Below are 23,235 nucleotides of genomic sequence, written 5' to 3'. Positions count from 1 at the left end.
CATTTTTTGCAAGGGGGGTGGTTAATCTTATTCCTCTAATAGGGAAAATAGTAATTTGGAGATAGGAAAACTTCTAAAATAGGCCATGTCTAGAAGAGAAGTGCTAGCAGAATGGGATTCTGCCCAGAAGGGTCCTTCTCCTGCTTTCTGAGGTTTTATGCCTTCACCACAACCAGCCTCAGCAAAGTGGAACATGGAGCAACTTCTCTGCAAGATGGTCGTTTTAAAGGAGAAAGAATGAGTATTATTACGGAAGGTTTCAGGGTCCTGAAAAAGATTTATTTGTTTTTTAAAGTGATAGGTTTTTTTAGTTTTCTCCTCTACCTTTGTACTCTATTTCAATAAAATTGGACGATCTACCGAATGTACGGCTCTGGTGGGTGTAGGCAGAGAGGAGAGAAGGCCATTGTGAAGGTGAAGCACACAGGGCTTGGGGTCAGGTGGCACCTAGTTACAGTAGGACAGACACACTTGTGGGTTGACCAAGAGTCCGAAGAGCTGGGCTTGGATTTTGGCTCTGTCCCCTGCTAATTGTGTGACTTTGAACAAGTCCCTTATTCTCTCTAGAATTAAATATCTTCACCTGTGAAGTGGGGGCCGTGCCCCCACTGGATAGTGTTGTGAGAGTGAACAAGATGTGCGGTGGGAAGTAGAGGATCTAGCAGGGCTCGACACCATGGTAGGCAGGAGTCTGGTTAGCTCCTGCCTTCCCATCGGGTACAGTGAGCAGTAAGACATGGTCTCTGCCCTGGGGAGCAGCCACCTCCATACTGTGCCTTGTGTTAAGTTCTAGTCTAGCAGAGAAAGGAGTGATTGGTTCTCTATTTAATTTTACAGCCTGCCTCTGAGAAAGCAAAAAATGGCCGTGATACATGTGAGTATGTTTCTTCTTTTATGTCTTTTAGAAAGAGTGAGCCAACCATAGCAACAAGATTATGTGAGGTCACATAAAAAGTTCACCGCCAAGTTGGGAGGCCTGAATTCCCCTTGTGTGACCTCTGGAAGATGTCTTAAGCACCTTGTATATTTTTGTCCTGTCAACTGCAAAATGGATGATAATAAAACCTTGTTTTTCTTTTCCATGGGTCAATTACAGGGGTCAGGTAGAAAGTTTCAAAGTACTAAACATACATATTATGATGATACTTTAAAAGTGGGATCACTTTTTGGGCAGTGAGATACTGCCATCACCTTGCCTGTACTTAAAGCTATACTCTTTTGCCTCCTTTGATGTATAAGTCATTTATCTCAACAATCCAATGAATGGGTTATCCCATTTTTTTTCAAGGGGGAGATAGTGATGATGATCATCTGTGCCTTGCAGATATATATTTTTTAACATTATTTGTTTTTTGAGAGAGGGAAAGGGAGGGAGAAAGAGAGGGAGAGAAATATCAATGTGTGGTTGCTCCTTGTGTGGCCCCCACCAGGGACCTGGCGTACAACCCAGACATGTGCCCTGACTGGGAATCAAACCAGAGACCCTTTGGTTTGCAGCCCATGCTCAGTCCACTGAGCTATACCAGTCAGGGCTCCCTTGCAGATTTTGTTGAAGACCCTCTGACGGCATCTGGTTGAAATGTGTTTTGATGACAATCCATATTACTTGTGCATTTCAGCTCTTGGGACTCCAAAAGAATCTGAGAACGCCCTTCCCATCCAAGTAGATTACGATGCCTACGACGCTCAGGTGTTCAGGCTGCCAGGCCCGTCCCGTGCTCAGCGCCTCGCCACCTGCAGGTTTTCTGCCAGATGCACTTCGGGGGGTGGATATAAAAATTGCTTATGAAAATGTGAGGTCCAGTAGGGACCTTAATGAGAACATCCTAGAAAATGTTTCAAATTAAAGTTAGCCAAAGAGAAGCCATACCATATAGAATATTAGGGATTTTGTTTTCAGGTTCTCTGGGTCAGCCATTTTGTTAGCTATGTTTGCTATAAAGTTTTGTCCCAAAATAAGGAGAGCTGCCACTAACATATATAGATCCTAGGGCCCAGAGTTTATTTCAGGTTTATTATTCCCAAAGGGCAAGGGTTTTTTTTTCCTCTTTTTTATTCCTGCTTTTTAAATTTGTTCCATGGCGTTTTGGTCATATTGTAATTGTGATATAGTCAGATTTACCAATCTATGCATTTCTGGGTCTTGTGTAAGGTTAGAGATATGTACTTACTATTTTCTCCTAATACTTAAAATGTTTAAAAATTTCCCATTACAGTTGACATTCAGTGTTACTAGTTTCAGGTGCCCGGCATAGTGGTTAGACATTTATGTGACTTAGGGAGTGACCTCCCTGTTAAGTCTGGTACCCACCTCCGTCTGATACTGTATCATCTTGGTTTTAGGCTTTCGCTCATTATATAGAAGTTTATGTGTGAGACAGAGATCTAACTTATTTTTTCTCCACTTGACTGAATTTACCAGATTTCTTAAATAAGCAACTTTAAGCACAACTGATTGTAACACTATTCTGTCTCATCACACTGTGACAAATGAGCTCATACTGGTCACATGATTGTCTTCTGTCCTCTTCCTTCATTCCTTCCTAATGTCTCATCCTGAGAATGTTTGGACCTTAGAGTAAGTGCTGGTGACAGAAGCTCCCGTAGACATAGACTCTGCTTAAGGGCTCATAGTGCTTATCTTAAAATGCTTTCATAGTCTAAGGCCCTTGGTTTCTTTTTTTCTAATCAGAGACTGGCAGACACACACAGGTGGTATGTTCCTTGAGGGCCCAGACCCTTGTTTTGTGGGTTGTTTTGAAAATTTTTATTTATTGACTTGAGAGAGAGAGAGAGAAACATCAATTTTTGTTGTTCCAATTATTTATGCATTCATTGGTTGATTCTTCTATGTGTCCTGACCAGGAATTGACCTTGCAACCTTGGCTTATCAGGACGATGCTCTAACCAACTGAGCTACCCAGCCAGGGCCCAGACCTCATTTTAACCAGTGCTTTATCCCTCGTGCAGGTTGAGCATGGACTGTGCTCAAATATTTACTGCTGAAATAATGAGCATGTAGTGAGACCTTGGGATCTGTTTTCACGCTCTATTTAGGCTCTTGCTTACAACAAAACCCCTCCAGGCAGAAAGGGAACAGCTCTGACGCCAGAGGGGCAGCCCTGTCGTTGGTTGCTGACTCTTTCACTCTGGACTCTTCCTACCTATCAGGCATCTCTCCTTCTGATCCTTCTTCCTACTGTTTCCAGAGGTTTTCCCCCTAAGGAGTTTTATGTTTTAATCAGGGGGTACTGTTTTTTACACTTTCATTAAGGAAATGTTCGAGCATGTTCTAATAGGTAGACTAGCGTAATGGACAGTGGCCAGCGTGTCTCATCTTGTTCCATCACTCCCCCACACTTTAAATTTGCTTGAGTATTCTAAAACAAGTCCTAGGCATTCTGGTTTTTTCACCTGTAGATATTTCAGTATATGTTACCGACAAATAAGAATTAAAAAGACCAAACAGTACCGTATCATTGATAACCAAATAACATTAACTCCTTAATATCCTTTGATAGCTAGTCCATATTGAGATTTCTCAGTTGACTAAAAAATGTGTTTCTACAGTTGTTTTGTTTGAATGGGGATCTAAAGAAGACGCACATGTCACATTTGGCTGTAATGTCATTTTTCTATGACTGCAGAAGATCTTTCTTCCTTGGGTTTATTGCTCCCTTGTAAAGTTCAATTCATCCTCTATTCTCTAAATTTTCTGTGAACTGGCAATTATCTCCAGTGGCTTGGTGGGACTTTCAGTTTCTGGTGCAACAAGACTCCTCAGGTGGTGCTGTGTGCCTCCTCTTGCATCCTGCTGTGTCACGCCTGGTCACCCCGCTTTCAGTGACATGAGATTGGTGGGTGGGGTCAGACCAGAGCAATTACTTCTTCAGAGCTCTGACCCCAGCACTTCGGCCATTTGAGCACTGTCTGTCACTTCTCTCCTTTCTCACAGGCTGCTCTGGGCAGAGTACCTCTTATACTACATCCCACTCACAGATCTCATTGGGGATTTTTGTTACTGTTTTCCCAAGTACCTTGGGCTGGGGATGGGTTTTGGTGTTTTAACCTAGGTGGGGCAGCGTCCCTGACTTGGCGGTACCTTGTCTCTCCTGGGTCAGGTCTGTGCGAGAGCGGGAGAGTCAAAATCGGAAGAGTGCCAGTTCCTGCGACGTCTCCTCCAGCCCCTCCGTGCCCAGCCGTGCGCTGCCCACTGAGGAAGTGAGGAGCCAGGCATCTGACGACAGCTCCCTGGGCAGGAGCGCCAACATGCTCATGATCCCGCTGCCCCACCTGCACCAGTACGAAGTCAGCAGCTCCTTGGGCTACACCAGCACGCGAGGTCAGAGCGCTGAGGCCCCGCAGAGCTTCCTTCCTATAGTAAGGGACGGGGAGGGGCGTCAGTCCCACATTTTAATTAGTTTCATGCTGGTGCAACAAGAACAAACCGCCTGAGCTGTATGTATGTGTGTATTAATTTTGTCTCCATCCTTTCTATCCCTGTACCTATAACTTCATACATTTCCATATGTTCTTGTAGAGCTTTTCTTAGGCCTGGGGTCAAAGGTGATTGCTTATTTTGGTATTATTCCCACTTGTGCCACACTTAAAACAGCCTCTGTCCTATATTCCACTTTAAGATTTCTCTTCATGTTTGAAGAGAAAACCTGGCTTGCACTAAGGAACACAAGTGTTACCTTTTCTGTTATTTTTTCCCATTAAGCAAAACCAACAATTAGGGTATACAAGCCCCTCCTGACTTTTTAAACTTTCTATTTTGAAATAATTATGGATACATGGAAAATCATTAAAAAACCCACTGGGAGGTCCCATGTACCTTTCACTCATTTTCCCCCGTGGCGACATCCTGTGTAACTCTAGTACAATATCTAAACTAGAAAAATGACATTGCCGGATTCCACAGAGCCTGTTTGGATTCACCACGTTTACCTGCAGTCATTTGTATGTGTCTGTATACAGTTTTGTCATGTGTGGATTTCTATAGCCACCACTAGAGTTAAAATCCAGAATTACTTCCTCACCATAAGGCTCCCTCGTGCTACCCCTTTATACCCACACTCCCCCACTAATTATTCTCCCATAATTTCCTTATTTCAAGAATGTTATGTAAATGGAAGCATAGCCCTCCTGACTTGGTCCCTGACTGAGGAATGCTGGGCACACACAGCCATGTCCTGTTGCCCTGGAAGGGTTCTCAAAGCCAAGGAATGCTTTCCGTGGCCCAGTGTGTCTACGGGGAAGTCCTCGTGTGTCTTCAGGGCAGAGGGGCGGGGCGTTTGCACCCATTAACACCAGGCACGCTGTGCCAAGGGCCTGGGAAAAGTTTTGACTGCTGAGAAAAGTTTTTGTATTTTTACAGATTCAGAGTATAAAAACAAATTCTGAAAGAGAAAGGAGAAGATACTTAATTATATGGCTATAGAAAGTAACTTATGTTACCTGCGTTAATTAAAGTTAGTAGTCATAAGAATTTTAAGGCATTTGAAAATTTCTAGGTTAGCTTCTTCCCACCTTCTGGAAATTTCTAAGTTTATGTGACAGTGACTTTCATTTTGCTGAAAATATTCTTAGAAGGGTCTGTTGCAAAAACTAAATTAAAACTAAACGTTAATCCTTTAAAAACCTTTGTTATCCCAAAAGTCAGATCTCCTCTGAAGAGATAATGCTGGTCTTAATCCAAGTAGCTTTGAAAACAATTTTCTTCAAAGTGATGTGAATAGTAGAATAGATTTCAACATCCTCAGTGATATTTGGGAGTTTATTAGAAAAGCCATAAATCATTTCACCAGAGTATTACAAGGCAATACATCCATAGGCCCTTAGTTTCTTATTTCTCTGTTATATGTAAGGATTTTCACCCACATACCCACTCAGTGGAACATAGGAAACATTTCTCCTTTCTTCTACCCCTATTTTTGACCCACTCTATCGCTTAGTCCTGTTTCTTGACTTTTTCAGAGTACATAGTAATTTTTTAAAATAAGGTTTTCTGCTTTTATTTCCATGACAACTAGCTAGACCATTTTCTTTTTTCATTTGGTAAACCAGAGCATCAGCTCATTAATTTACAATGAAAAACATAGCTTTCATGGAGATCTTAATGTTCTCTTCTTGCACGTAAACCGGCTTGAGGAATTAAATATTACTATATCCCAGGCTTTTACGGGGTAGGTAATGGTGGACAAGACAGAATCCTTGATGCCTTGGAATTTGCATCTGCTGGACCAACTTTCTAAACTGGGTGGTTGCCTAGTGAACATGAGATGCAGACGAAGGGAGTTGGTTTGGATTCCAGCTCTTTGATGTGCCCGGGTCGTTCAGTGGGCTGCATAGCAGGGGCGTGTCTGCCGTCAGGTGGGCAGCTTGAGTCTCAATACCGTGTCATCTCCTTGCCTGGTCAAGGCTAGATGCATCCATTTCTTTGTCCTTTCCTCCCAAGAATATTTTTTTCAAACACAGTAATGTTTGGTTGCTTGTTTGTGTTCCAGGCCACTGAGTCGATGGGAGATGTTTCTGGTCCACTCAGTTGTTTAGGGGTCCCAGGCTCCTTCATCCTGGGATGCTGTGAACATCAACACTGGTCTGTGGAGTTGCCACAGCGGGGGGTGGGGAGAGAACGGAGATGATATGTGGAGACATGTATGGTCCAGCTCTCCAGTTGGAGCATGTCGCTTCTCCCTGTGACTATTGGCTGGAAGTTGGCTACATTATTTGGCCCCAGTACAAAGGGACAGGAAGCTGTAGTCCTGTCGTGTGCCTAAGAGGAAAATTAAACCAGTTTAGCAAACACATCGACTATCTCTGCCGGGGTCTGCCCTCTCTCTGGTCGCCAACTATATATTTTTATTGTTCCTCCCATGTATACAATATACCCACCCCATCTCCAAGGGAGGCAACTCAAGTCCTGCCCTTTACTTGTTCCCGGCTTGAAGTCCAGGGTCTCTAGGAGATGCATGGCCCTCCTCATCTAGTTTGGGTGTGGCTTCATTGGGCCAATCATTTGGGAACCAAAACTAATTAGTTAAAAGGTAAACAAACTCAATATTTCAGTTCTTCATAGTTTGGTTATTTTACTCATTTCCCTCACTGCTTAACATGTATGATGTCTAAGATTCTTGTCAGCCTTGGCAGATCCGTCTGCCTAGCTCTGGTTTCACTGTGGCTCTCTGCTCTCTCTTTGTGCCTCAACTCGACGGTGACTGGCAGATGTCCTGGAGAACATGATGGAGCCACCGCAGCGAGACTCCAGTGCGCCAGGACGTTTCCACGTAGGCAGTGCAGAGTCCATGCTACACGTTCGACCCGGGGGATATACACCCCAGCGGGCGCTGATCAACCCCTTTGCCCCCTCACGAATGCCCATGAAGCTCACGTCCAACAGAAGGCGCTGGATGCACACTTTTCCTGTGGGTAAGTTGGTGGTTCAGGCGAGAGCTCCGGACTGGGAGCTCCTAGTCCTGGTCCTCAGCACTGTTCAACCATGTGGCCTCGGCCCAGTGTCCACACTCCTCTGCACCTCTGGTGCCCCTCTTGTAAGACGGGGATAGCCACGCCCACTTTGCCTACCGCAGGCATTCTTGTGAAGATTGGAGGACACACTGGGCATGGGCTTTGTGACTATAATTAGCTGTATCAACCTGAGAGCTTCTGTTTTTCTGTTTGAAAGAAACTGTGCTTTGCCATCTGCTTCCTTTCCTAAGACACTTAATGTCCCTCATTCTTGTTCACTCCTTCCTGTCTTGGCTCTCTCCGGACATTGATGTTACTGTTCTGGTTACACACTTATGTTCCTTTGTTTTCTCTCAGGGGTTTCTAACAACTGAAAAAAATTTTTTTTCTCAATTCAGTTTTTCCTAGTTAGGTCCTTTTTGATCTGTATTCTGTCCAAAAGATGACAGTAAGATTTTAGAAAGCTGTGGCTAAAATTAAACTTCAGCTTAGTGGGCTCTTACTGGGCGGGGAAGGAACAGATGCATTAAACTCCAGGGTTTTTTCATGGAAAAATGAATGCCTAGAAATGTCTAGTTGTTCTTGTTATTATTGTTATTATTATCATTATTATTTACTTGCTTTAGTGTTAAAAGTTAAGTAAGTGAGTATTGAATCCTGTTCTTTTGGGTGTAATTGGGGGTCATTCTCAAATGCCTCTTTTGCCCTCCTTATCTCTGCCATAGTCAGTCATATGACTTTTCTTTCTGGTGTCTTTCTTTCCCTTGTTACCTCCATTGCTTTCCTTTGGGTTCTCTTAGGAGAACTGTTGATGTTTCCTCCATGACTCTCTGCTCTTCTTGCTTCTGTGCTTTTCCTCCAAACACCCAGCATGTAACACTTGACCAAAACAACATTCTCCAAAACTGTGCCCTCTTGTCCCTGGGGGCCTCTGCTCACTGAGGCCCCCCTTTGCCAGTCCCCAGCATTCTGTCCCCTCTCGCCATCCTCAGAGGTTCTTTTCTCGCCCAAGCCCAGCTGGTGGTCTTCTGCACTTGTCTTGCCTCTTCATGCTTGGGGTCTCACGCAGATTGTTTCCTCTGCCCAGATATCCTCTCCTTCAGCCCCTGCTGAGTTTGTTTAACACTCTGAAACTTCTCTTTCTCTAGGAAGCATTTTTTAGTAGGTTTGACTAATTCTGATTTATCTCCCACTTGTGTCTTTTGCGCTTGTGCATCCTCTGCTTCTTCAAGTCACAGTTGTCGCCATCTCTATATATTAACAGAGCCATGGGTGTGTCACTTGTGTGTTGCTCTTCATTTAGTTTGTGTTAACCTTCCTGGGAAGGGCTCTTGTCTCCTACACTCCTGTATTTCTCTGTGGCATCTCGATTGACATGCATGAGACAGAGGCTCTTAAATACTCTTAGGCTGAACAGGATGACCAGCATGAGGTCAAACAGGAGGATGAGTTCAGCTTGGAAGAGGAGATGTCCCATGTGGGAGCTGGAGGGTCACGTGTGTAACATTCCTTTGTGTGTGTGGTCTGTGGCGTGCTCTTTCCATCTCTCCAACACTCGCATCCCAGCAGCCAGAAAAGGGGAAGATTGAAACTAAATGCACAGCACTAGCTGTCGGGTGGACATGGTGCTCAGTGGATCTTTGTCTGGGTAGGACCATCCGGAGAGGCCATCCAGATCCATCATCAGACCCGACAGAATATGGCGGAGCTGCAGGGCAGCAGGCAGAGGGACCCGACCCACTCCTCTGCAGAGCTGCTGGAGTTAGCCTATCATGAAGCCGCTGGAAGGTGAGAATGTGCACGGTGCTCCAGCTGGGACCTTGAAGGACATTCTTCAGCACCCAAGACAATGTGCAGAATGGACCGCTGACAAAACGTCATGTTTAGAGGACCTGAAGAGACAGTATGAGAAGAGGGTTTTCCTTTGTCAGTTAGCATCATCCCCTTCAATGGGCCAAGTGCAAAGTAAACAGCCTGTCATTTCTGGCAGAAGTTACCTAGGCCCTACTTAAGCTTCAGGTGTAATTCAAAAGCACACTTTGTAGACCTCAGCCATGGGTTTCTTCTACTCCTCAGTCCAGGGTGAAGAGAGGTGCTGAGGTAGGGGATTGGTGCTGTGCATCTTTGGTAGTCTATGACTTTTGTCGTTTTGATCATTGAGAAGTTTCACTGTTGTGTTTAGAATAAATTAATGCTAAAAGCAATGAAAATCAAGGCCTGTGTTTTTAAAAATAACTCTTTGTACCAGAATTCTGAATGCATTACAGGCATCCAAAGAGACTCAGTGCAGGAAGAAAGTCATTTAAGCCTTGACAAGCAGGAGCCCGGGTTACACCCAGACTCCCTGTGATGCATGAGGAAGCACTTTGCAAAGAGCAGTGTTTGACCCATGGGATGGATGAGGGATATGAACCAGCTGGGACCATCTTTACCAGGCTAACTTGGTACCTGTTTTCAAGCACGTCACACCCTCCTGTTGGTGGTAGCAGGGGGAAGCTTAGGACAGAAAGGGCAAGCGGTCTAGCATGGCATGGCAGCTAAGGTATCAGAGCAGGAGCAGCCAGTCACAAGAGGCCAGAATGGGCACACAAACCAAGCCCAGAGGCCTGGTAGCCTGTGATTTGGATCCCAGGGGTTGTCAGCCTGTGTGGCTGAATATTCAGGCCTGTTTCTGATGAAAACCCCTGGTGGGATACAGGGTGAGCAGGACGGAGGAGGTGATGATGTGCATTAAGCCAGGTGGCTGGGCTCTGTTCTCTGCAGGCACAGCTCTTCCCGCCAGCCTGATGACGGCGTGTCCTTCTTGAGCTTCAGTGGAACGGAAGAGCTTTCTGCCAGCCTGCTTAGCAACAACAGTGGTGCAGGTAACCGATCGGAGAGGTGAAAGAGTCGGGATGCCCAGAGCAGGCTCACGTCTGGAAATGACTTGGGGACCAGAAAAGAAGGGCCATGTCTATTCTGGGATCATTTCAGCCACAATTTTGGGTGACCTATTTAGAAGCAGTACTTTATAATACATGGGATTATAAATGGACCGCACGTTACATTTTTAGCTGGGAACATGCTGGTCAAGCCACATTTATCATTGGTCTGCCAGTGAGTCGTGATTGAGGGCGGCTTGTGAACTTGGCGTTGAGGGCAGCACCAGGGCCAGAGCAGGGAGGTCTCTGCTCCACAAGAGCTTTCAGTTATGTGTGGGTGGGGTGGGGTGGGGGAGGCACACACCCACCTCCATAAAAACAATCAGGAGAGGCCCAGAGAGGAACAGAGTGGTGCTTTGTTCTTCCTCTTATTTCTTTGCGTAGGCTCGTCTCTCTGTATGAAACATGCTTCTTCTCTCTCTGTCTTCAACCCCTGATTCTGCCTGGGAAATGTCAGCTTAGCCTTCATGAATCAGCTCCAACAGTACCTCTTCTTTGAAGCCCTCCCTGGCGCTTCTCTCTCCTCCCCAAGCTGACCCAGGAGATGTTGGGCACGTTTCCACAGACCTTCACGTGCATCGCCCAGTTGTACCACTTGGCGCGTCCGGATCCCGCTGTTTCCATGTTTGTCTCTCCACTAGACTGGAAGAGCTATCTCGACTCATCCTCACATTGTTCAGCACATTTTTTTGACAAATGAATTTAGGCTTCCAAGACCGAGCTGCCATATGTGAGAAGCATCTGAATGACCCACAAAATTATTCTAATTGATCTGCAAGTGTTCAATTACATGAGCATGTTCTAGAATGTTTAGCTTCTTAGAGAAGGTGTGGGCCCCTCGGGTTCTTTTTCTGGTCAGGGTACTAGAGTTAAATAGGACCATTCTTCTTTTGTCCAGCCCCTTTATGACCAGTAGCAGGTGTTTTCAGAGCGGTCAGGGGTCATCAGGAGGTGGTCTGTAGCGTTGGCCTCACATGGGAATTGAACTCCCATCTTTGACTTTATGCTTCCTGATTAATTATGTATGTTAACTAGCCACAGAAAGAAATTAGATGAAATTATTCTAACCTTTGTTACCATGTGCAATTACCAATTAATGTCAGATTTACCTTCAGGATATATCTAAAATCTTACCATATCTCATTACCTCCACCAATCCTAGCTCAGTCCAACATACCATCCATCATCTTTTGCCTGAATTTTCTCAGCAGCCTGCTAACTGCCCTTCCAGTTTATTTTCAGCGCAACAATTCAGAGTAACTCCTCAAAAGTAGAAGTCAGGTTATGAAATTTATCTGCACAAAACCCTCTGAGGGCTTCCCAGTGCACTTGGAGTAAAAGCCAAAGGCATTGTGGGGGCCAACAGAGCCCCCTGCGTCACGTGGCTCCTTACTCCTCTCCACTCTGTCGGTTCCCCAGATGTATCAGGCACACCCTGAACCTCGTGTCCTTTCTCTTGCTGTGACCTCACACCAGAGAGCTTCGTGGCTGAGGTCTGTACATATGAGTTTGCCTAGGACAGCCCTGGTTTGAATTTATTGTCCTATATGAGTGTTCAGAGTGGCCTCTTTCCCTCTCAGAAGTGTTCTGGTTTGGATGATAAATTACATGGCCACCCTACCCAGAGCTTGCTCTCTTCCTTCAGGTCTTACTTGAATTGCCGGTCTCTATCCTGGCGATTCCCATCTACCTTCCCTGCCTACTACATCTCCATAGTACCACCTGATATACATCTTTCTCTCTTTTTTTTATTATTGTATCTCCAGAGTTTAAAACAGTGCCTGGCACACATCAGGAAGTTGAAAGAATGCTAACAGCCTTTTGAAGTTAAAGTTAGCTTCTTACTGAAGAATGTTCTTCTTCTCTCTCTTACAACCTTTAGTATTCATTCTGGAACAATTAACTGGATTCCTCAGAGCATCAGGCAGTCTGTTTCTGCCTTGCATGATTCGGAACTGACTTCTTTCCAGTCATCCTCAGTCCTCATAGAATATGGCTGGCTTCCTCCATACCCACTAAACTCCTACCCATTGCAGAAGTACTTCTGGAACTCTAGGTACTGTGCTAAGGCCTGAGAAGAAACAAAATGATTAAGACACCAATCCTTCTCACCTCAGGGAGCTTTGGTGTGGGATTCCATGTGAAGCAGTTCCATGTGGGGTAACAACCATGAAAAGAAAGCCCTCTTGCAGGGAGCTGGACTGTGAGTGGCTCCAGTGATACAGTGTGGTTTGAATGTGTGACCTAAATTATGATGTGGTGGACGAGGGAGCATGCTCTGATGAAAATGATCAGAACTAAGTACCCAGCCTTTGCTCTCATAGCATTTGGAGTTTAGCCTTCAGCCCATGCTGAGCCTCAGGTTCTTCATCTGTATAATGGGCATAAAGATCTTCCCTGGCCTTCCTGCCTGCCTACCTGTCTCACAAAATTGTAAGGATCAAAAGTAGATCAGTGCCCTGGCTGGTGTAGCTCAGTGGATTGAGCACGGGCTGTGAACCAAAGTGTTGCCAGTTCGATTCCTAGTCAGAGCACATGCCTGGGTTGCAGACCAGGTCTCTAGTGGGGGCCTTGTGAGAGGCAACCACACATTGATGTTTCTCTCCCTCTCTTTCTCCCTCCCTTCCCTTCTCTCTAGAAATAAATAAATAAAATCTCTAACAAAAAAAAAGTAGATCAGGTTCCTGCCCTCCGGGGTAGCTCAGTTGGTTAGAGTGTCATCCTGATCCTCTAAGGTTGCAGGTTTGAATCCCCAGTGAGGGCTCATACAAGAGTCAACCAATGAATACACCAATAAGTGGAACAACAAATTGATGTTTCTTTCTCTCTCTCAAATCAATTGAAAAAATAAAATAAAATCAATTTAAAAAGAAAGTAAATTGGGTTCTCAAGGGCAAAATGTCACATTGGGTTCTTGTTTTGGCTCAAGGTGAGGTCTAAACAAACCACCTAGTTAACACTTTGTTTATTAAAAAATAGAAGACCTCATCTGTGACCTCACCTTCACCCCCTGGGCCTGGCAGTTTGCACCATCTGCAGGCACTCAGGCATGACTCAGATTTTCTCCTCATTTGGACTTAATTCACATGTGAGTCACGATTCACAGGAGTGGTATCTCTGTGGGTTTCCCTTCTGGCCCCGCTGAATTGCATTTTGAGCATCATCGGCTGGAGCCTTGCACCTGAACTATTCACATGTTTTCCACGTGCGGCTCAGCAGGGACCAAGCAGTTGGAGGGCCTGGGCAGGTAGTTTTCTATGCCTCTGTTTCTTTAACTGGCACCACTTGATGACTTGCTCTCGGTGTCATTCTCTTCATTGGGCGTAAGTGCTCTAGATAAGTTTGAAAAAGAAAATAAGCGATGCCAAGTTTTCTTTCTCTTTGGTGTTGGGACCCAGAATCTCCAAGTTGGTGTTTGTGTTGAGTGTTAGGTCCATGTGGCAGATTGGACCTGAGAGTTAAAGTACAAGTAAGTCACAGAACACTGAGACCAGAAGAAAGGGCCTCAGACTCACTCATCCAGGCAGGTTAGGTTTTTTGTGGGGCTTTTTTTTCTCAGTACTCACCTGAGGATATGTTTATTGATTTTAGAGAGAGCAAAGGAGAGAGAGAGGGAAACATTGATGTGCAAAACATGGATCTTTTGCCTCACCAAAAGATCCCCAGTATGCACCCCAGCCAGGAATCAAACCCACAAACTAGGTATGTGCCCCGACCAGGGACTGAACCCACAACCTGTTGGTGTATGGGGTGATGCTCCAACAAACTGAGCCACCTTGCCAGGGCCTAGGCAGGGTGGGTTTTTTAAGGGTAAGCACAATGCCTGCAGCCAAGAGAGGAGCAATGACTTGCCCCATGAACAGACGTGTAGCTACCCCCTGGAACCAGGCCCAAAGGCCCCACATTGATTATCCCTTTCGGCCTGAGAACACATTTAGACTTCTTGACTCTGAGCAGATGTCAGATGAGACAGAACTGAGATGACTTTTCTCAGTATCAGCCCCCCAGGTTGTGTCTGGCTTTGAACCTTAACACTGAGATTCATCCCCAAATTCCGGGTTGGAGCATAGCTGGCTGACCAGGAGGTCTCACCTCTGTTCTCTCTGGTTGTCGGGGCTGTCGCATGCCGATAGCAGGTCTGTTCGACTGAAAATAAGACGCGAAGGGAGGACTGGTGGGAGAGGCAGTGAATTAGGCTTGAAATGCAAGGAAGCCGTGTACAAGCTTCATAGAATGTGCTCGTATCCGTTAGAAATTGCACAAATGTCCTCTTGGCCTGGGAGCCAAAGCTGCTCTGAGGACCTGTTATGGGTTGGCTCTTTGAACGTAAACGATTGTTCGCGTGATTGTAAGTTGAACTGTTTCATTATTCAGTTTTTATAGACGAAGTCTGGATTGGGTTTTCTTCAAAAGAAAAACAGGGGATCTAATAACTGAACTCAGCATCCAAACCTGTGAGGTGACGTGTTTTAATAATTCTGTTGTTCAGAATGTTTTGAAAATGCCTGCTTCCTAATTGCCTTCAGACCAGTTCTTAGGCTGACCAAGAACATCTACCTCATTTCTTCTTTATAGTCATGCTTTGTGTTTTCATGAAAATGGATGAAATCAGCCAAGCTAGCTTTTTCAGAAAATTTAGCTTCAAGTGACTTTTGGCTGTTGACAAAGAACAGATGACATTTTCAACAGCTGAAAACTCGTGCCCCAGATGGATAGGCAGGAAACAGAGCATCTGCAGAGTGAAGCAGGAGTGTGCATTTCACCTACTTCCTGTGTGACTTTTCAGGAAGCTAACTTCTCTGAGCCTCAGTGTCGTTATCCGTGGAAAAGGGGTAATACCTACGTCATGTCTGCCTCAGAGTGTGGGTCGGGATAAAATGAAACACTGTATTTGTCTGACTTAATAAACTGTGTCTTCTTATGATGATGACCAGCAATTTTTAAAAATCTGCTGAAGGGTGTTCCAAAAGAGTTCTAAAATTTTTTTTGGCCAATGACATCATTTTAAATTTTAAAAATATTTATTTTAAAACTTACATACAGTAAAATTCACTCTGTTCCGTGTATAGTTCTATGAAATTTGACAAATTCATGGAGTCATAACCACCAATAAACACATCAAGAAACAAGACATTTCCATTGCCCGCCATATTCCTTCGTGCTGCCCCTCTGTGCTCAGCACCCCCCCCCTCCCCTGGCAACCACTGGCACCTGTTCCGTCTCCTTCTGGTTCTGCCTTTCCCAGCATGTTATGCACATGAAATCATACAAGGTATAGCTTTTTTAAAAGTATATTTTATCGATTATGCTGTTACAGTTGTCCTAATTTTTTTCCCTTTGCCCCCCTCTGACCTGTATGTCCCTTCTCTCCAGCAATCCGCTCCCCCTTAGTTCATGTCCATGGGTCGTGCATGTAAGTTCTTTGGCTTCTCCACAAGGTGTAGCTTTTTGAATCTGGTTTCTTTCACTCAGCATAATGCTTTTGAGATACGTCTGAGTTGTCGCATGCATCATAGTAATGTTCATTACTTTTCATTACCCAGTCATATTTCATTGTATGGAGGTCCTTACTAGCTTGTTTAACCCAAAGACATTTGGGTTTTTTCCAGGTTTTGGCAACTGTGAAGAAAGCCACTTTAAACATTTACATAACAGGTCTCTGTGTAAACATCAATTTTCATTTCTCTGGTAAATTCCTAGAAGTGGGATTGCTGGGTCAAATGATAAATGTATGTCTAACTTTTAAAGAAACTGCAGAACTGTTCTCCAGAGTGAGGTATCGTTTGCATTCCTACCATCAGTGGGTAAAGGTTTCTTTGTTCTGCACCCCGGTCAGCACTCAGTGTGACCTGTCACTTGAGCCATTCAAAGAGGTGCGGATGTGTAGAGGTATCTCACTGTGCTTTTAACGTGCCGTTTCCCTAGCGACCGGTGATGTTGAGCATCTTCTCCTGTGCTTATTTGCTTCCTATGTATGTTGTTTGGTGAAGTGTCTGTTCAGGTTTTGCCTGTTTCTCATCAGGTTATTTTCTTGCTGTTGGATTTTCAGAGTTCTTTTTATGTTCTGGATACAAGTCCTTTGCCAGATATGTGATTTGCAAATGCTCTTTCCCGGGTTGTAGCTTGTCTTATGCAGGGTTTCATGAGGGATTTATAAATATGTGTTCTTGTTATAAAAGATTCAGATTACACAACGTATTTAGAGTAAAATGCATAAGTTCTCATTTACCTTCCGCTACCTCCTCCAGCTTTCTTCTCAGAGGAGGCCAGTGTGTCCAGTTCAGTTAGGATCTTTCCAGTCCTCTTTATAGTGTCATAATTTTCTAGTAAATATATATGTTCTGAAAGAGACATTTAAATATTTCTATGCGTATCTTAAAATGAGTGCTATTACATTTTAGTCAGTAAGTTGCATTTCAAAGAATCTGTTTTTCTTTCAGCCTAGCTATAGGTAAATTCATTGTTTTTTTTTTTTCTCTTAAACTAGTGAATGTTGATGTCATACTTCAGAAAGCCGTTATTTGAGGAAGAAAATTCTAGAAGGTGACAGTTGAGCAGACTAAATTTAAATAGGTCATTTTATATTGGCTAAAGATTGCTTTAATTAGTTAAAAATGACTTTGAAATATATCCCTTTTCCTAATATAAGCAGTAAGTTGCTTTCTGCAAGGTCTCACTGGGCAAAGAATAGTATTGATAACCTCAGAGTAAAGTTCTGGCCCATTCCCAAATTTTAGACTGATCATTTTTCTTTGATTAATTATTTTGTGCTGTTGGAAATACTCAGCACAGATTTTGTACTTGGCTTACATTTTTATTTTTAGCTCTAGTTTTGGGCTTTAAAAACCACAGCTGGTCAGAACATTTTTTGAAGAATGAGCCTCATTAAAACAAGCTGTTTTCCTCCTTCCATAGGTATGAATCCTAGGACCCAGAATAAGGAGTCTCTAGAGGACAGTGTTTCTACCTCTCCAGACCCAAGTAAGAGGGGGTGGCTGGCCGGGTCAGGTGGAAATGAGGTGGTGGGGGTGCGGTGTGGTCGCAGCATGAGGAAGCAAAAGGGAGCCCTGTGGGAAGAGAATGGTCTGGAAGCCCACGTGGCTCTGGGGTATCGGAAGGCACTGTGGGGAGGGAAGACTCTTCATCCTCTCAGGTGGAAAGTGAGAAGGGATGTCCAGACGACCTGTTCTGGAATGTGATTGAGAGGGGCATGGGAAGGGTAACCGAATTTTCACAAGGCTTTTGTGCCAATACAGAGCTGGCCTTAGTCCTTAAAGACCTAATGATGGCTTTGGGGGAAAGTTGGGAAGAAGTAATAAGAACTGCAACTGTTGACATACCTGTACCCGAAGATGTCTGACTGGGCTGCATTTGTTTTGAGCGTCGTTTTCTGTTGAAATATCTGAAACAACTAATTACAGCTGACCCCTGAACAGTGTCGGGGTTAGAGGCACTGGCCCCTGTGTGTCGAAAATCCACATGTGACTTTTGACTCCCCAAAACTTAACTCCCAATAGCCTACTGTTTTCCAGAAGCTTTACTGATAACATAAGCAATTAAGACATTTTGTATATTATATGTATCATCTACTGTATCTTTACAATAAGGTAAGCTAGAGAAAAGAAAATGTAATTAAAAAAATCCTAAGGAAGAGACATTTATAGTATTTATTGAAAAAACCCTACACATAAGTGGATCCGCACGGTTCAAACGCATGGTGTTCAAGGGTCAACTGTATTTAAGAGAACATCTAAATACCTACAACAGCAAAACACCAGAAAAAAGTCCTACCACCTGCTAGACTGTTTTACTTAGCCGTGGCCAGTGTACGTACATCACTGAGTCTTTTCGCCCCCAGTTACGATTAACTTAACAATCCTTTCACTACTTCTTCAGGTCCCTCATACTGGTCATTTTTAGTGGCAATATCAGATTAGCTTAAGTAATTATTTCTTATGGGTGGCCAGTTGGGTGGTTTCTAGTTTTTTCGCTATAGCCTATAATGTAGGTATAATGCCTGGTGCAGTTGGTGTACTTTACTTTTGGTTCAGGGCCTTGGAATGTATTCTCCACTGTACAGTCGGCAGTTTGATTATTTTCTAGAAAACTGCCGTCAGTGAATAGATGAGCCTGTTCTTCTGCACAGCCCCAGCACTGGATTTAGTAATCTGTGTTTATCACTGTTAATTTAATGTTCTGAAGTGGAACCTCCCCAGAGGTCTTTGTAGGGCTGGAGATACTGGAGTCAGAAAAGAGGCCACCCTCTTTTCCCAGTGAAAGAACATCATTAAACTAAGAATTGGGAACCTTTCTCACCAGGGGATTTTGGACCAGACTTTGATAAATTCTCTGTATCTTGCCCTGACTGGTACAGCTCGGTAGGTTGGACATCATCCTGCAAAGTGAAAGGTTACCAGTCCAATTCCCAGTTGGCGTACATGCCTGGGTTACAGGTTCAGTCCCCAGTCAGGGCATGTATGAGAGGCAACTGCTCAGTGTTCCTCTCTCACATCAGTGTTTCTCTCCCACCTCCCCCTCTCTCTAAAAATAAATTTTAAAAATCTTTAATTTTTTTTAATTCTTTGTGTCTTGGTATGTGCCAGCAAAAAACATTTCAGAAAGATTTTTATAATCCTGAGAATCAGGAAGCTGATGAGGACCCGAACAATTTAAGAGCATAATAAGACGTAACTATCTTCTGTCTCTGGCTTCCCTGCTGTGGCTTCGATCAGGTGTCTTCCCTCTGCTATGAATTCCCGCCAGCAAGTAGGAATTCCCGCTCAGCCCCTCATTTGCCATACAGAGAAATTGGGGTGATTAATTATGCTGTTCTGAGCTATGTTTTGAATTCTTTTTTTTTTTTATTGATTTTGGGGGGGCAGGGAGAGAGACATCGACTTGTTGTTCCACACATCTGTGCATTCATTGGTTGATTCTTGCATGTGCCCCCACCAGGGATTAAACCCGCAACCTTGGTGTATCAGAGTGATGCTCCAAAGATGTGAGCTACCCAGCCACGGCTGTGTTCTGAATTCTTGAAGCGTTAATGAGTTAAAAAGACCTACGCATAGTCAAACTCATAGGATCCAAGAGTAGAATGGTAGTTGCCAGGCACTTGATAGAGGAGGTGGAAACGGGGTGCTGCTAATCAATGCACATGAAGTTTCAGTTATGCAAGATTAGGAAGTTCTAGAAATTTGCTGTACGCCATTATGCCTAAGCTAATTATACCGTATTGTGCACTTAAAGATTTGTTAAGTCAGATCTCACATTAAGTGTTCTTACCACAGCGAAATAAAATTCAAACAAAGAGTCACCCCAAGACCCGTTGTAGACCATGGAGTTAGGCCCTGTTCCCCAAGGCAGTGGTGCTGCAGGGGGCGTATTTCCTGTGTGGCTGAGCACACAAGTCCTCCCTCGTCCTTTAACTCCACGTTCAGTGGGACTCAGGTGTGCCGCTTAGTGTGTGTCTGTGTGGTAGAAAGATTCCCAAACAGAGAGGGTTCTGGTCCCGGAACCTCTGGGAGGTTTGGCTTGGCCAGCTGTTTAAAGGGGTCGATGAGAACACCACGCCTGCTCCGAGGAGGCAGTGTGAGGACTGACGAGAGAACAGAGGTGTGCCACACGAGAAGCCGCACAGCACTGTGCGAGGGCAAGGTGTGTGAGGATCTCACTCGGGACTCGGAGGCAAAGGCGTGGAGCATTTTTGTCTCATATCGCTGCCTCGTATAGAGATTTGCAAAGTATTCTTCACTTAAATAACTGAAAGAAATAACCTCCCTATTGCTTTAGCTCAGTCATTCTCAACTAGGGATGATTTTGTCCCCCAGGGGACATGTGACAATGTCTGCAGACATTTTGGTTTTCACAATCAGGAGATGCCATTGGCCTCCAGTGAGTAGGATCTGTGGATGCTGTTCCACATCCTGCAAAGCACAAGACAGTGGCCCCCTCCGCTACCCCCCAAGAATTACCCAGTCTAAAATCTCAGTAGTGCTGAGGTGGAGAAACCCTGCTTTAACCAAAGAGCAGGCAGTTTTGGGTAGACCCATGTGGTCAGGCCCACTCTACCAATTGAAGCTTTCCTTTCCAGGTTGTTCAGCTCAGTCTCTTAAAATTCTGGCCTTATAACTTTCCCACACATCCTTGATTCCTCCTTCTGCCCTTTTGGATCTGTGGCTTATTTTTGCAATTCTGAAAGTATTCCTAAATTCTGCTACCGTGTGCTGTTCGCTCCAAAATCCAGCTGAGCTCGCCTCCTTTCTCCACCCAGCCACTCTGCAGCCCTCAGGAGAGGCTCCAGCTTGAGCTCTCTTCTGCCCTTACAATGCAATTTGCTTCGATGTGTAACTCTGCCTGCCCTGCAGTAACCTCCTTGGCATTGCAGCTTGTAGCTCACGATCAGCAGAAAATAAAAAGTATCAGCTGTGAATCCCATTTGCATGATGGGATTGGATAAGCACGCGCATTGCATTGTTTAACACACTGTTTCTCTCTTTCTCTTTCTTTCTCCCTCCCTATCCCATTGCCTGGAAATTTCATCACCTTTCACCATGAATTTTTTCCCCCACCCTCCCCTCCTACTCCTCTCCCTACCCCTGACTGTCCACGCTTGCCGTGGTGACCACACGTACCTTTCCCCCCTGTTTACACGAGGCAGTTCTGACGCTGTCTGCTCCCCCTGTAGTGCCAGGCTTCTGTTGCACAGTTGGAGTGGACTGGAAGTCTCTCACTACTCCGGCGTGCCTCCCTCTCACCACCGACTACTTCCCTGACCGCCAGGGCCTGCAGAACGACTACACGGAGGGCTGTTACGACCTCCTCCCAGAAGCAGACATGGACAGGTTGGTGTCAGAGGCAAGGTGTTAGCGGGGAGTGTGGGCGTGGTCAGGGGTGCGCCAGAACACTGAATTTTCAAACCTGTGCCCTCTTATGTATAGGAAATTTTATGATGCAAGAACTGTTGGTTTTTCTTTGGAGTTCTGTTGACCTGCCTTATTTAACTATTTCTCTTCATTGATGCTTTCTCATATGTTTTTACGGTAGTTTTTCTGATCTCCTTTTCTAAGATTACTCATTTGGGCAGCAAATTACCTGCCTTTTTTTTTTTCTATCTCACGAACGGATCTTTTCTCTGAAAACTAATTTCCACATTGTTAGTTTTACGAATCATCATAGAATGGTTATCAGGGCTGGCTTGTGGGGTCAAAGCAAAAGACAGGATGGGACTGTGGCCTCTCAGTGTCACTCTGCCCTGGGCAAAGCGTATTCATGTGAACCATCGTTTGTTTTCTCAGGAGGGATGAGGAGGGTGTGCCGATGACGGCGCAGCAGGTGTTCGAAGAGTTCATTTGCCAGCGTCTCATGCAGGGCTATCAGATCATAGTGCAGCCCAAGGCACAGAAACCCAACCCCGCCGTCCCGCCGCCGCTGAGCAGCAGCCCCCTGTATAGCCGAGGTGAGTTGTCTTCTGGGACTTCCATATTTTTTTCCGACTAAGTTTGTGTAAGTAGACTTCAAGATGGTAAGGAACAGATAAATTTAGGAATAATTGTTTTCAACACAAAATTTTTCTTTCAAAATTTTACTTTATAGGAGGAATAAAATCTCTACGAGGCACAGATTTATCTTAAAACTCTCTTTCATCTATAAGTCTGCTTTTAAGGAAGAGAATAGGACCAAGTTCAGAAATGCTACAGCCTGGCTTAGGCGGCACCTGGAGTCGCAGGCAGCTGGGCCCTGACTGCAGCGTCAAAGTGCGCGGGGAACAGTCTGGACCCAGAAACTCGTGTTTGTTCCGGCGCAGTACCCGACACACAACAGGTTCTCGGATGTTACCAAACCTCAATGTTTTTTTCATGTTTTTTGTTTTTTTTAAGACTTTATTTATTTATTTTTAGAGAAAAGGGAAGGGAAGGAGAAAGAGAGGGAGAGAAACATCAATATGTGGTTGCCTCTCACATGCCCTCGACCAGGGACCTGGCCTGCAACCCAGGCATGTGCCCTGACTGGGAATTGAACTATTGACACTTTGCTTCGCAGTCTGGCACTCAGTCCACTGAGCCACACCAGCCAGGGCTCAAGTTCATGGTGGTGGTTTTTTTTTCTATTCCGGATTCATTTCTTGTCACTGAAGCTTATTGAATTGAAGCAAGAATGCGTCATCCATGAGTGACAGAGGCTAATAAGTAACAGAAACTCAGCGAGGCCGATTGAGCTAGAACCATGCTCTGGAGAACTCTTCTAAAATAACTCAGGCAGAGAGATGAAGTGTGGGTGCCTGGAATCAGAAAGTAGCAAGGTCACTTCCTGGAACAATCCATCTTCTGCTTCCTTCTTACAGCTAATGAGACCCCCCCCCATTCCCCTAACCACCCAGCTCAAAATCTCAGATCATCTTCGGCTCCATTGAACCTCCTCTGGCCACAGGGTCAGAGAAGTGTGGTTTTGTTAGAGGGAGCTTAGTGGTCATCTGGTCCAGGTGCTGTTGTTTACGATGAAGCTTTGGATTCCCTCTGGGTTTTCACTGAAAGCCCCTTGTGATATTTATCATATGTTGCCTTCTTTTCGTATTCTAGACTCTACTGAACAGTAACCTTTCTGAGTGCCAGGACTCTACTGGTTTCATTTTTTGAATCCTCTACAAGGGAAACTACTGTGCCTGGCATACAGCAATACGGGTTGATGGATTTTCGTTCATTCATTCAACAGTATTTTTGAAGGTCCTGCTTTGTGGGGGATTTTAGCCCAGTGGGGAAAAATAACATTAGTCAAACTATGAAATATAATCCCATGTTGTGAGAAAGGCTGTAGGAAGAATCAAGGGGCTGTGAGAATATTTCAT

At 44.7% G+C, this 23,235-nt stretch overlaps 1 protein-coding gene across 3 annotated transcripts in view; it reads left to right on the top strand.

Moving 5' to 3' along the window:
- Positions 1 to 23,235, top strand: part of DEPDC5 (DEP domain containing 5, GATOR1 subcomplex subunit) — a 92,455-nt gene that overhangs the window by 30,149 nt on the left and 39,071 nt on the right. For 2 of the 3 annotated variants that reach the window (XM_045826772.1, XM_045826773.1), the window contains exons 19-27: positions 838 to 874; positions 1,620 to 1,740; positions 4,122 to 4,342; positions 7,228 to 7,431; positions 9,123 to 9,258; positions 10,234 to 10,334; positions 17,307 to 17,372; positions 21,079 to 21,235; positions 21,689 to 21,849. In XM_045826772.1, coding sequence (XP_045682728.1) covers positions 838 to 874; positions 1,620 to 1,740; positions 4,122 to 4,342; positions 7,228 to 7,431; positions 9,123 to 9,258; positions 10,234 to 10,334; positions 17,307 to 17,372; positions 21,079 to 21,235; positions 21,689 to 21,849 — 1,204 coding nt within the window. The remainder of the gene's footprint in view (positions 1 to 837; positions 875 to 1,619; positions 1,741 to 4,121; positions 4,343 to 7,227; positions 7,432 to 9,122; positions 9,259 to 10,233; positions 10,335 to 17,306; positions 17,373 to 21,078; positions 21,236 to 21,688; positions 21,850 to 23,235) is intronic. The other variant, XM_045826774.1, reaches the window with a different exon arrangement.

Source organism: Phyllostomus hastatus, unplaced genomic scaffold, assembly GCF_019186645.2.
Source record: "Phyllostomus hastatus isolate PE091 unplaced genomic scaffold, TTU_PhHast_1.1 phas_scaffold_760, whole genome shotgun sequence".
NCBI classification, from domain to species: domain Eukaryota; kingdom Metazoa; phylum Chordata; class Mammalia; order Chiroptera; family Phyllostomidae; genus Phyllostomus; species Phyllostomus hastatus.
Note: the sequence above shows the minus strand (reverse complement) of the source record. Positions and strands in the feature narration are given on the sequence as shown.